The sequence below is a fragment of the Daphnia pulex genome, chromosome 10 (genome assembly GCF_021134715.1).
Source record: "Daphnia pulex isolate KAP4 chromosome 10, ASM2113471v1".
Lineage (NCBI taxonomy): Eukaryota > Metazoa > Arthropoda > Branchiopoda > Diplostraca > Daphniidae > Daphnia > Daphnia pulex.
Window position 1 is genome coordinate 14448163 of NC_060026.1, and position 11980 is coordinate 14460142.

General features: G+C 39.7%; 5 protein-coding genes across 5 annotated transcripts; all 5 read right to left on the reverse strand.

Moving 5' to 3' along the window:
* Positions 1–612: 612 nt before the first annotated feature.
* LOC124203535 (Fanconi anemia group J protein homolog) lies at positions 613–3487 on the reverse strand. Its single transcript, XM_046600208.1, is given in 9 exon segments — positions 613–1247; positions 1250–1536; positions 1578–1833; positions 1893–2175; positions 2236–2720; positions 3009–3190; positions 3193–3274; positions 3348–3402; positions 3483–3487. Coding segments are annotated over 9 exon segments (1986 nt in total). The 3' UTR covers positions 613–896.
* A 1212-nt stretch (positions 3488–4699) lies between these two features.
* LOC124203923 (ATP synthase subunit g, mitochondrial-like) lies at positions 4700–5573 on the reverse strand. The gene is made up of 3 exons (XM_046600815.1): positions 5410–5573; positions 4943–5103; positions 4700–4876 (listed from the first exon to the last, which is right to left on the reverse strand). Exons 1-3 carry the CDS (start codon positions 5459–5461, stop codon positions 4778–4780), a joined length of 312 nt encoding a protein of 103 aa, XP_046456771.1. The 5' UTR covers positions 5462–5573; the 3' UTR covers positions 4700–4777.
* Positions 5574–6116: 543 nt separating this feature from the next.
* LOC124203924 (thyroid hormone receptor beta-like) lies at positions 6117–7947 on the reverse strand. The gene is made up of 6 exons (XM_046600816.1): positions 7831–7947; positions 7516–7711; positions 7103–7453; positions 6920–7042; positions 6615–6869; positions 6117–6554 (listed from the first exon to the last, which is right to left on the reverse strand). The coding sequence occupies exons 1-6, from the start codon at positions 7848–7850 to the stop codon at positions 6294–6296; spliced, it is 1206 nt and encodes a 401-aa protein (XP_046456772.1). The 5' UTR covers positions 7851–7947; the 3' UTR covers positions 6117–6293.
* A 335-nt stretch (positions 7948–8282) lies between these two features.
* On the reverse strand, positions 8283–9226 carry LOC124203925. The gene is made up of 3 exons (XM_046600818.1): positions 9128–9226; positions 8581–9057; positions 8283–8525 (listed from the first exon to the last, which is right to left on the reverse strand). Exons 1-3 carry the CDS (start codon positions 9131–9133, stop codon positions 8409–8411), a joined length of 600 nt encoding a protein of 199 aa, XP_046456774.1. The 5' UTR covers positions 9134–9226; the 3' UTR covers positions 8283–8408.
* A 271-nt stretch (positions 9227–9497) lies between these two features.
* LOC124203938 (guanine nucleotide-binding protein subunit beta-2-like) lies at positions 9498–11938 on the reverse strand. Its single transcript, XM_046600842.1, has 8 exons — positions 11710–11938; positions 11485–11630; positions 10941–11074; positions 10745–10873; positions 10435–10673; positions 10266–10346; positions 10065–10200; positions 9498–9988 (listed from the first exon to the last, which is right to left on the reverse strand). The coding sequence occupies exons 1-8, from the start codon at positions 11779–11781 to the stop codon at positions 9882–9884; spliced, it is 1044 nt and encodes a 347-aa protein (XP_046456798.1). The 5' UTR covers positions 11782–11938; the 3' UTR covers positions 9498–9881.
* Positions 11939–11980: the final 42 nt, after the last annotated feature.

The following is an 11980-nucleotide window of genomic DNA, read 5'->3' on the forward strand; positions in this document are numbered from 1 at the left end:
ACAAACTTTAACCATAGACTACGTAGTACCTTGAAGTCTATGCTTTATTAACAAGAAAGCATATAAATAGTCATATCATATGATGCTTTTACAACTGTACGAAAGGCAATCGACCGAAAACAGCAATTATTTCGTTCAGTTCAAATACCCCCTACAAACAAATCAGGGGATATTGTGTTCAGGGATATTGTGTTATCCAAGTAATCAAAAATTCATCAAAATATAATTAAATGAATAAAAATAACGAACCTATCACAAGAAACTCGAATACGTGAGCTCGAGACCACAGCACACGAGGTCCCAAGTCACCAAACACCAGCAGCAGAAACACAGCGCCAATTAACGTGAGCAATTCCGTCTGCTAACCTAACATCATTAAAGATTGCTGCACGTGCACGTGCACGATTTCCAAAAAAGAAAAAACGTACTGACAAGTTCTACGTGTACAGACACAGACCATGCACAGACTCTCTGCTCATTTTTCTCAGAAAATTATAACAACATGTCAATAATCAATGCTTCTCTATTTAAACAACAAAGAAACTCTAGGACTAGAAGATGTTCAAGGATACTGTTTAGTCTTTAGTGTTTAACTTGTCACAAAAATGTATTCATTATTAGAAAAAAAATGCCAAATTTCAACGTGAGATCAAAAGTTATTACATTAATCATCAAATTGCCCTTGAAAACGTAAATAACTTGAAAAAATATGATCACATAAATCAAAGAATATCGTTTCAATTAATACATAACAAATTGGAAGAGGACGGAATATTAGAGAACAGGAGAAGGTTGCATATTAATTTCATCTTGATTGAATGCTGAATCACAAGTTATTAATGATACCTTTGCACTGCGTTGACCTAAGAAGATCGAGTGGTGGAGTTGTCTTCCATTTATTCCGGAATCGTGCTGGATGAGGCATTCTTAGGTTTGACGGAAGGCGGTGAACTGGCAATGGACATATCTTCTATCGAAAGGAGGGCTTCTCGTGGAGACTGAAGCAGTGTCTGTTGTTGAACGGCGAGTAACGCAGCTGCGTCTTCTTTCACTAACTCTTTCGTGAATTCGCTAAGATAATGTAACACGGGAGCAAAATAATCATAATGGCGGATGGAAGACCGAGCCCATTTAGACAGCTGATTCACATAGCGCGGTGTTTTAGCGAAACGATCATCCACAAGTAGAATAGCTCCCCAATCGCCTGTGTGTCTTATGCAACGTCCTAGCGCTTGATTTAACGCCCTGTATAATAGATAAATTCTTGTATCTCATACCATTCCGATCCACTGAGTAGTGAAGAACAAGTCGACTTTTTATCATTGTACTTGCGTTTCAGTTCAACTTGCTTATCTTTCAAGTACGGAAATGGAATCCCGACACAAACAACAGCGCTGGCGTTGTAGTCAGTGAAGTCCAGTCCTTCACTAACTTTGCCTCGACAGACAGCCAACATTAAAGCGCCACTGGGGGTCTGATATTTTATTTTGCTGGGACACTCTTCCGCCATTTCTTCACCGGAAGTGTTCAAAGAGGAATTAAGCACCCTAGAAAATTCAGAAAATTGATCAGTCAGCGAGAAAATAATAACTGTAAGACTGTATACCTTTGGCTATCTTCGATGGCCGAATAAAAATCCTTGAGGGTCTCTTCGAATGCGCTGGAATTCCGCGACTCACACACAAGAGTTTTGATGGCAGAAAGGTGTTGCCACAGACCCGTGTCTTGCCACCGAGCAACAAGCTTCTCCAGTAGGCTGTAGGATGGTAAGAAACACAAAACTCCATGGGGAATGGTCTGGCATACGGATAACATCAACCGTCCCAATTCGTCCTTGGAAAATAAGAGTTATTTGTTTATTTTCACAGTTGTTATGAGAAAATATTTATTACCTGGTATTCAAAGGTACTAGTTGTCTTGTAGCTGCCGTTCAATTTAGTGCTCCTGGGTCCTTGACTGATAGAAGCTATCCACACACGATTCGCCGGAATTACGTGACTGGCTTCCAGGGTGATCATGAAATCTATGCCCAATTCACTCGCATGTGAATCCAAAGGCGACAGCGTTCCTGAAGTGACTATGATGGATCGCGTTATTTGGCGGATTTGCTTCAAGACCATCGCTGGATTGAGACACCACAATTTCAGGACGGGGGTCCACCGAGATGGGCTACTACTGAATTTGTTTAGAAAATTTAGGTCGAATAATTGGAAATTATGACGAAATTGCTAGTACCTGTTTGACGATTGGGAGTTCATGTTGCCTTTTTGACTACGTGCAACTGCGACCTGGTAGTCGTCCAAATGGGTTTTTTCGTCAACCAACATTAAATTAACAATCGTAAGGAAATCTTCTAGAGTGGCTCGAGTGGTGGCCAATAAATGCAACCTTGGGTCAACTAATTTTGAATCAATTTCAGGTTCTTCTTCCCCTTCTTCAATCTTGATTGGACTCGTCGTTAATGAGGATCGACCACCATTTTGTTCGTTAAAGATGACTTCAACCACAAAACTTAGTTTGGCCAAGATATTTGGTCCATATTCGTCAAGAACAAGTTTGTCCAAGAATTCTTTGCTTGTCATGATGGCCTTATCGTCGCTGCTGCTTTTAGGGGCCATACCGTCCATCAAATTCATCATGTAAGATGAAAACTGAGCCAGTTTGGAGATCTGTTTCAATCTGTCTTTGGATTTTTGGTCTTTTACTCGTACCTGTAGAACCTAGACAAAAAAAAAAGGTATTCGAAAATATGTTACATTAAAAGATAAGACAAATTTAATGTAGTTCTTGTGGCACAGCGGTACAGGGCGCTATGTGTCACGCAGAAGGTTCGAAGTTCGAGCCTCCCTAACGTGCGATCTGTTAAAGCAGTGATGTGAAACCATTAAATGAAGTGCTATGCTTACACCAAAAAATATATACCAACTGTACGAACCACTGAGCTTGAGTCAGATCCACGATGAAATTTTACACGAATCGACAATATTTTAAATTCAAACATCTGTTACCTTTTCACAGTCGTTGAGAGCCAATCGAAAGTCTTCCTGAGAAAAAGCGCTGCTGGCAGCTGCACGAGCCGAATCCTCAATATTATGAGCCTCGTCGAGGATAATTATATTGCCGTTGATCGGAATATGCATCCTTTTGCGCACCGCAGGATCGATCAGATAATTATATGGCACGAATATATTTCCGCTTGCTCCATTAGATCCCTCGAAGCGTAATAGGGGCAACGCTGTAGTTTTCGGTCTAAACCAACAAGATCTTCGATATCCTACAAATAAATATTTATCTTGTAAAGGGAGAAACATAGCAAATAATGGTTACAAGGGAAAGGTTTTATGTACCCAGCCGTTGTCGTAACCATAGACGTGTTTATAGAGATGCAGGAAACTTTTATCCCTTTAATTACTTTAGTTCCAGATTAAGTTATAAAAAGCATTTAAATTAAGGTAGTAGAAAATGTTTTAATTTGATTTGACTTCATGAAAATCAGGAATCATTGGGTTTCGATAAATCAGTTACCTACCAGCTACCAGGCTGGGCTTCAAATTCTACAATATAATTTCATAATTCAACTAAAGTTTTACATTCTATTTCAAAATTACCTGGTATTAGTTGAAGTCACAAAATGTGTTGAAGAAAACAGTTAATCAGAACTGTCAGTCGAGAAAGCGTAGCAGCCATGAAGCTAATGTAAATCACATAACATGTAGCAATACTGGTTTTTTAAGAATTACGTACCTTCTCAAGCTGTTTGAAAGACTAACTAAATATATAAATAAACAAGACTGCTTTAATGAAATTGAAATGTTGGAACATGTTCACCAACATGGTTCACAACGACGACGGAAAAACGAAAGTACCGGCAAAAACAACACAAAACCTCGTCTGCTACAGAAGTGCGTTCGGAAACATTTGAAATTTTTCTTTTTCTTATGAAAAATTCTAAATTTCTATTCTAACGAATCAATCGAACGAATGTCGAATGCATTTTAAATTCAAGACCTCTTCAAAAATGTTATTAAACTCTTTTCCAGCGCTAAAAAGTAAAAATAAAGAATTACCGTGTGCAAAAATGTAAATGACTGAGACTGAATTAGTAAATAATAATAAATAAATAAATCGTTTCACCTTTGCCCGTTTCATAAACACGTATAAAAATGCAAACAAACATATTTCTCCGATTTCCGCTTCCCGAATCGGCGAATGGTAAATTGGTAATCAGGTAAAAATGCACAAATTGGATAATCGGAAGCAGTCGGAAGTTATAATCAAGAGTTCGTTTTTGCGGTTATTAATACAAGATTGCACAATTTATCCCAATATCGAACCAAAACGAAGCTCTGAATATTTTAACAAACTATATACTTTGACATAAAGTATGTCTAATCCTTAATCCAGAGTTACAATCATTAAGTTGAAGTAGAAATGTAAAAACCTACAGGTTATAAGCCTATGACATCGCAAGATTCAGAATATCTTTCTCTTATTCTTTCCCAACAGCTTTTACCTAATGTTTTGAATCGCTTCAGTTGCCTTTACCAAGCTCTTAGGAATTGTCTAGAATATGCGTTAAAATAGTTCGGAAGGAGCTAGAGAATCAGCACCATGGCTATATAGATAGTAAACACCTAAAGCTGTATTGAAATAATCAATTATTACTAACTTAAGTTTAATTAAACACATTAGAGTGGTGTTGGTGTTAAATTCTTTATTGGTGTTTGCTTACTGCAACTTATCTACAAACAAAATCTGCATTGAAGTGAGCTCATGTTTAAACTTGGTATCCCACAATGCTTCCTTTGCCAATGCACTCGCCAACGAAGAACCAGAAAGCAATTTCTGCAGTGATCAATGTGTTTAACCAAGCTTCCTACAGGCGGGAAGAAAATAAATATTAGATATCTTCTTTTATAAGTGATATAACTTATATTAATACCTTCACTGGGACCTCCTTCCATTTACCAGTCCTGGCAGACTTAACAAGGCTGTTAAGTCCTTGTGTGATTTTAGGAATATCGGCAGGGGAAGGAGGAGTCAACTCAACACGAGCATAATGCCAGAAGGTGTTCAATTTGGGAGTTGAATAATCAACAACACCTGTAAGTTTAATGTAAGAAATTAATTAGTTTATACACAAGTACATACAAAAGACATGTATATATTACAGATTTGGAGATATCTAGTTCGAATTTACACTACTCATCATCGTAGAGTCATTCGAAAGACATAATGTTTTCCAGTAATATACCTTCTTAATTGTGACCATGGCTAAAATACATACATTCATGCAACCCAAATCAGGTTTTCTGAGTGCTATCACAGGTGAAACTATGAGCCCATTCATAACCAAACATTGCCATAGCATCCTTAATCTACCAAGACTACGGGAAGTTAAATAGATACCTTTGATCAATCCTGGAGCTTTAGCGGCCAAACCAGTCAGAGCTTTTGCCATTTTTATTTAGTAAAAGTTGTTGAAATCTGCACCGGTTCACAAGAGAATTCCCAAAATGGACGCAAGCGAAACTCTAGTGGCAGGAAAAGGAACTACGACATGGAATCAGCTGAGTCGGAAATAGTTCTAAACAGCATCCTTATTATTTAATGTAAATTTGTAATATTCTATGGAATTGTTAAACTCTCAGCGTTTTACACTTTAATTAAATGTATGAGAGCTAAAACTGAATCATTTTAAGTTTGTTGAAGATTTCATTTATGCTTTTATTGCCGTATTACCTGCCACCTACCGCTGATTAGATGAACATAGAAAACACTAAGAGGCGGTTCATTCAAATCTTAAAAGGTACGCTACGTTTCCTTTCGCAACGATTCTGAAAATCATTACCAATTGTTACAGCAGGTTGAATGGTCTAATAGATAGGTTGAACAAATAATTAAAATCTAACATCTGGTTCAGAATCTTTAAATTGTTTTTCATTCAGGGTTTGCCATTTTTCATGCCGGTCTGCGGTCTGTTACAGCAGCAGTCAACATCCCTGACAAAATTTTCCCATGTCCTACGATAAGTAATCGATCTGCCTTACCCTGAACTGTTTATTTTAAGTTTATAATTTTTCTACAGCGCATAGATGTTCATTAAGATAGTTGTGTTTAATCGGACATAATTTGTATATTTCGTTACGAAACATCGATATAGTTACTGAAACTGTCTGTACTTCATTTGATAATGTAAACTAATTGAAAAAAAAAACGGATGACTTGAAAATGAAAACTGAATTACTACGCTTAAGTAATATAAGAATAGTTTTTAAGGAGAACAAAAGTATTCATTCGTCTTCCTCGAAAAGGTGCATGAAAGAAATGGGTAGCGTGGCAACGTGTTCAATAAACAAATAAATAGCCAATCGATCCGGGAGAGTATAAACAGAAATTCCTCGCAAAGGTGGACAACGTGTCATCAGCGTTTTCAGCCACCGCAGTTCGTCCGAAGCGTGAGCTCCATTCTTGGCGTACGACATGGACACGTTCATAATTGATTCCTGGAACACCTCTACACCTTCTGGTTCTTTCAAATCAGGTCTAGATGACTAGATGTTAAAATTAAATGAATTAGTGACACCAACAATTAATTATGAATTCAATAATACTTGAAGAATCCACGTAGCCATCACAGTGGCGGCCTCAGCTTCGTCCAATTTCAAATCAGCTACGCGTTGAGCGTAGTTAAAAAGTGGCGACAACATTCCCAGCTCCGGTCGAGCTAAAATATCGGCTCGAGTCAGAAAACGATCACCTCGCAAATGGAATCCTTGACGTTCAACATCAAATCTCAGTGCAACTCTCAGACAGAGAACCTCCATACACGATCCTCCTAATAGGCAAATCTGGTCGTCTGTAGAGAACTGAAATTTAAATTAATACGTGTTCTTTTATAATATAAATGGGTTCTTACAGTGTTAAACCCAGGAAGGGCTTTAGCAAACGTGATGACTTTGGTAATAGTTGGCGTTAAAAGGTCACCAATCTGAAGAACTCCCATAGAATTGGTGTCGTCTACGTGAAGCAGGGAATTACTCTGTAAATTTTAAAACAACTTTAATTTAAGCAGTAGAAAAACATGGTTTAAATTCGTTACCCGACTGGGTCCGACTCGAGTGAAAGTCTCCCGATAAGCACGAACGATTGGACCAAGTAGCTCGTTCACGGGATTGCGCTGGATCACCTGTTGGGGGAAACGTCTCTTGACGACGGTCGTTTTTGAAATTGGCGTGATATTGCTTTCCCTCACGACATATTTCGATGGGTTATCGGTAGGCGTGGGTGGTGGTACGCTGCCTTGTGATGCGTTTGGAACCATTCCGACAGCTAGGCATTTTTCGTAACGACATTTCTGGCAATGGTTCCGGGAGTATTTCTCCATGACACAGTTATTATTCCTCTCACACGTGTAGGTTGAATACTTTGAGATACTACGCCGGAAGAAACCCTATTACACAATTAAAATAATTAAGAGTTGATAAAGAAAATGAATTGAGTGTTATCATTTACCTTGCAGCCATCACAAGTCCAGCATTTGTAATGGAATCCAGATGCGTAATCACCGCAAACGCTGCAGATTTTTATAGTCTTGTCCTTGACGGAAGTTGTATGGTCTTTTCTTGGTTCCATCATTCGTTCCTTACAAATTAATGAGTCATCGACTTCCAATTTTTCGGCCAGATCTCTGATAATGGAATCGAACACTCTATATGACACAAAAACAATGGTAGATATCGAAATCATTAAACTTAAACGGAGAACGGTTTGGACATTAAATTTCACACACTTAACACGTGGCGACCAGCGAGTAAAGAATTTACTTACGGAAAAGTCCTGGAAACCATTTTTTCCCCTAACAAATCTTATACGAAATAACCAAACAACTCGGGACACTGATAGTCGAGCTGTGATCACAAGCTTCGATCGAAGTAAACTGAACAGATGTTGACATACTGAGAAGAACTCGCCGCAGTGGCGCTGATTTACCCCATCAGCCATGCCTCCAGCGATACGTTGCAAAACAAAATTATGGTAATGAACGAGAAAACAAATAACGCCCAATGTTTTTGGTTTCCCCGTGTCCTTGGTGGAGATGACTAAACTTTTCTACGAGAAAATGAACTTAACATTATGACACCGACAACCTAGACGTTAAATAGTTAAGTTACAGATTTCCGATTTAATTCTAATTTTAGAAGAAAATTCTAACATTTAATTTAACTAAATGGACCCATTAACCTACACAATAGCAGAACAGATTGGAATTACTCCAACAATTAAAATAATCGCGATTTTTATTGTACCAGATATTTACAGAAAGTATTGTCAATGATGTCATTTGGGCGAAAATTAAAACGAGGTCAGATTAGAATTAAGAATAAAATTGCACGCGATCAATTCGTTCAAGCATTTGTCACTTCACTAGGCACCACAGATCCTTCGGCAATCATAGCTTTGTCAACTTCAGTTGGGTAATAAGGTGCAGGTGCAACAGCATCTCCATTGCCGTACATCAAAGCCTAACAATAAAAGATAATGTCAATTTGCCTGGATTTTCCTAGATTAAAATTTTACCTGGGATGGAGCAACACCAAACTGCACGTACTGAGGTTCTACAGCTCCATATCCGGCCGGATAAACTGCATACTGGGGCACACTGGCATCAGCAGCAACCGGAGCGGAAGCAACCGGAGCAGCCGGAGCATACATGGCGTAAGAGGCAGGTGGAGGTGCCATGTACATCGCAGCAACAGACGAATAGTCGACCACTGGCTGCTGCTGTTGTTGTTGTCCATCAGTTTCAGACATTGTCATCACAGCTGGAGAGATGGGCAACAGACGATCGGCAACAGCTGAAGTCGTGTCGTCAGACGCGTACATCGGGACGTAGACCTTCTTGGCCACCAGGATCACCTTTCGCCCGGCATTCGGTGTTGCCTGGGCCGCCAACTTTGAACCTTTGTGTGATTTGGTAGTCTTGTCTAGATCGAGGAACCAGGCGTTTGTGACGACGACCAACAAGCTCAACAATGTCAAGTTAACAATTACAGACTAGGCAAATCAAAATTAAACAATTAGACATACAGTTGATGACATAATTATTTATTCTAAAATACTTTACCTTCATGTTGACTGAGAGTAAGTGAGTTGAGCTGTTCTGTGTTGGAGAAGAAGATGAAATCTGCGTAATGATTGTAAAGTTCACCGGGTTTATATACCCACTGTCACACCCATAAATCACCTCTAGCTATCCACCTTAATTAGTTTATCAAGGTTAAAGACTGTCTGGGTTTTTTCTCAATGAGGGTAGGGGCATAAAACCGCCCCTCGCAATCAACTGAATTTAGATCAACTTTAAATACATTAAAAAAATGGCGCGAACATTTGAATGCTCTGAAAAATTCAAATTATGACGTCAATTCATTCGTCGTAATCAGGGTTATGGTTTCAAGTATTCAAGTAATGAACGTCAATTGATTTAATTTTCAGAATAGAGTTTAATGAATGTGTATTTTCTTGAACGGAACGGGACGTAACAGAAATATCAGCAAAATTATTCTTCCATCGACTGATGAGTCGAAATTAAATCATAAAATCAGCTCAACTCGGCAAAAATGTTAATTCGGGTGAAATATGGCTCTCTCTGTCTTGTCATATATTAGCTTATACCTACACTACGTTCGTGATTTTCTTTTCTTAGAGGGAAGTAGTGAATTTTTTGGTGGGAAATGAACTGATGGGGAAAGTTTAATAAAGAGAAAAGGCGGAAGAAAATTAATACGAGCCATTTCTAATTGAAATTGGCATCTGATAAAAGTTGGTTTATTTCCAGCCCGATGGAAGTCGTGAACACGATGTTGACGGCCGTGTGTTTTTTATCCCCAAACGCGGACCGCATTGTCCCAGGAAGACGTAGCAATGCCTAAACCGCTGTCAGCCACGCTAAGGCCGGTAATTCGGTTTTCATGTCCTTGAAGGTTTCCTGTTAGTCGTTGGCGGATCGATGGCGTGTTAGCAGTTGTACAAATCATTTGACTTAATATAAAGTTACGTAATACCATTATGCTCTCCTTTGAGGAGATCCCACAGGTGAACCGTCGAGTCATCCGATCCGGCTAAAAGGATTCGTCCTGATTGAGACACGCTGCAGCAAGTCAGGCTGGAATTGGCAGTAGGAGGTCGGTACACGCATACCTGCAAGGATCGATATTTTAAATGACACGTCTCACTTGATTTTGATTATTTGTTCATTATATTACCTGCTGATCGGAACGGATGTCAAACAGACGGGCAGTTTTATCCTCCGAAGCCGAAACGAAGGCTGTGCCGGAAGGATGGAACTATACATGTGCCAAATGAAATGTTGTTTATAGTTTTCAATTGAAATCAATCCTGGTTAGTGAAAATTGATTTTTTTTTTAAACTTACGCAAACAGAGTTGACATCGGCTTCGTGTCCAAAGAAAGTCTGGGTGCACTTGAGCGTCCGGACGTCCCACAGTTTGATGCATCGATCCACTGAGCCGGTGACGATAATGTTCTGCTCCACTTTGAGTGACATGGAACAGACATCACCGACATGGGCGGGTGTCTGGTCCAGTTTCTTGCCCGCCTCCAGATCCCAGAGAGTAAGCATCATGTCTCCGGAGCCGGTCACAATCTTGCCATCTGTTTAATAATTAAATAAAATCCCGTTAACACATAATGAATTAAACGCACAAATCAAACAATTCTCTGACCTTCCAAGAAGCGACAAGTGGAAAGGAAACCTTCGTAGCCGGCCAACTCGCGAGTAATCTTAGCTGCTCCCGAACTATCACGATTGTTGACGTCATAAACGGTGCACATGTTGTCCATGCCACCGCAGGCTAAGAGTAAAACGAAACCGTAAATCATCAACAGGATCAAACAAAACATAGAAAAGTTGTCACTTACCAACGTAGTTGCCCGAAGGAGCAAACACGGAGCACATCACCCATGCCGATCTCAGCGGAATGACTTGGATCTTGTTACCGGTCCACGTGTCCCACACGATCAGCTTACCGTCAAGAGAGCCGGACACGAGATGCCTGCACAATATTTAAATAAAAATCCCAGTAAATAAATATAGGAAATGGAAACAAACAGCCCAACAAAATTAATCCGGCGTCAAAAGCGTTTGTTTTCTTCCCCCCTCCCTTTGCCGTCTTTATATCCGGTTGTGTGTACGTGTCGACTCGGCACTGGGGTTATTATGGAGCATGGAGTTAATCTTGTTTGTTTCGTCATTTTCAAAAAGTTGAAATGACCTTTCCCTTCTATTTTTCTTATAGGCACATTCAAATGGCTTCCTACAATAATAACCCGAGAATTCCGCATCGATCCAGCACAAATAAATTACCCCCAAGTAAGAAATGTGATTACACCCCGGTAAATACAATGGCTTAAATAAGTAGAACGGATGATTATTTTACTGATTGAAATGGAAAATTGACGTTACCGTGAATCGCCGGAATAATGGCAAGAAGTCACTTTGTTGATGTGGCCTTTAAGCATCCGCCGGGTGGATGCCTTGATCCGCGGAATATCCTCAACGCTAGACGTGCAAGCTTCCAGTGTCGTATCAGCGACACTCTTTTGCTTTCCCTGGACACACAGAAAAATGAATAATAAACGCGTGAATTAATTTTTACTTAGCTAAGAAAAATAGCGTCATTGTATTTACCTTGCATTGCTCTATGAGAGCCTGCAGCTCCTGTTTCAACTTGGCAGTTTCGGGATCGTCTTTGGGTGGCATGGCGGTGGATGGCTGTTATACGTGATGATTCGGCTGATGAGGCAAGACAACACAGCGGAGCACTGCAGCGGCTGATCACCGAGTGACGAACATCAGCAATCAAATGGAAGCAGGAAAAAGCCCAGCCAGAGCACAAGGAAGGAACACGACAGCCTGGAGCACAATGTCTAGCCCTCCCCGCGCTCCTAATCAAATTAGT

What these genes read in the sequence shown, in the direction of transcription:
- LOC124203938 (XM_046600842.1), bottom strand. Translation starts at nt 11,781, where the DNA reads ATGCCACCCAAAGACGATCCCGAAACTGCCAAGTTGAAACAGGAGCTG. An exon ending in TCCTTCGGGCAACTACGTTG is followed by an intron (nt 10,874 to 10,940) that starts GTAAGTGACAAC and finishes TTTTACTCTTAG; the next exon opens with CCTGCGGTGGCATGGACAAC. An exon ending in CACTTGTCGCTTCTTGGAAG is followed by an intron (nt 10,674 to 10,744) that starts GTCAGAGAATTG and finishes ATTATTAAACAG; the next exon opens with ATGGCAAGATTGTGACCGGC.
- LOC124203924 (XM_046600816.1), bottom strand. Translation starts at nt 7,850, where the DNA reads ATGGTTTCCAGGACTTTTCC. An exon ending in CTCGAGTCGGACCCAGTCGG is followed by an intron (nt 7,043 to 7,102) that starts GTAACGAATTTA and finishes TAAAATTTACAG; the next exon opens with AGTAATTCCCTGCTTCACGT. An exon ending in TGGCTACGTGGATTCTTCAA is followed by an intron (nt 6,555 to 6,614) that starts GTATTATTGAAT and finishes TTTAACATCTAG; the next exon opens with TCATCTAGACCTGATTTGAA.
- LOC124203923 (XM_046600815.1), bottom strand. Translation starts at nt 5,461, where the DNA reads ATGGCAAAAGCTCTGACTGGTTTGGCCGCTAAAGCTCCAGGATTGATC. An exon ending in AGCTCCAGGATTGATCAAAG is followed by an intron (nt 5,104 to 5,409) that starts GTATCTATTTAA and finishes TTAAACTTACAG; the next exon opens with GTGTTGTTGATTATTCAACT. An exon ending in GGAAGGAGGTCCCAGTGAAG is followed by an intron (nt 4,877 to 4,942) that starts GTATTAATATAA and finishes TCCCGCCTGTAG; the next exon opens with GAAGCTTGGTTAAACACATT.
- LOC124203925 (XM_046600818.1), bottom strand. An exon ending in TTGGTGTTGCTCCATCCCAG is followed by an intron (nt 8,526 to 8,580) that starts GTAAAATTTTAA and finishes TTTTATTGTTAG; the next exon opens with GCTTTGATGTACGGCAATGG.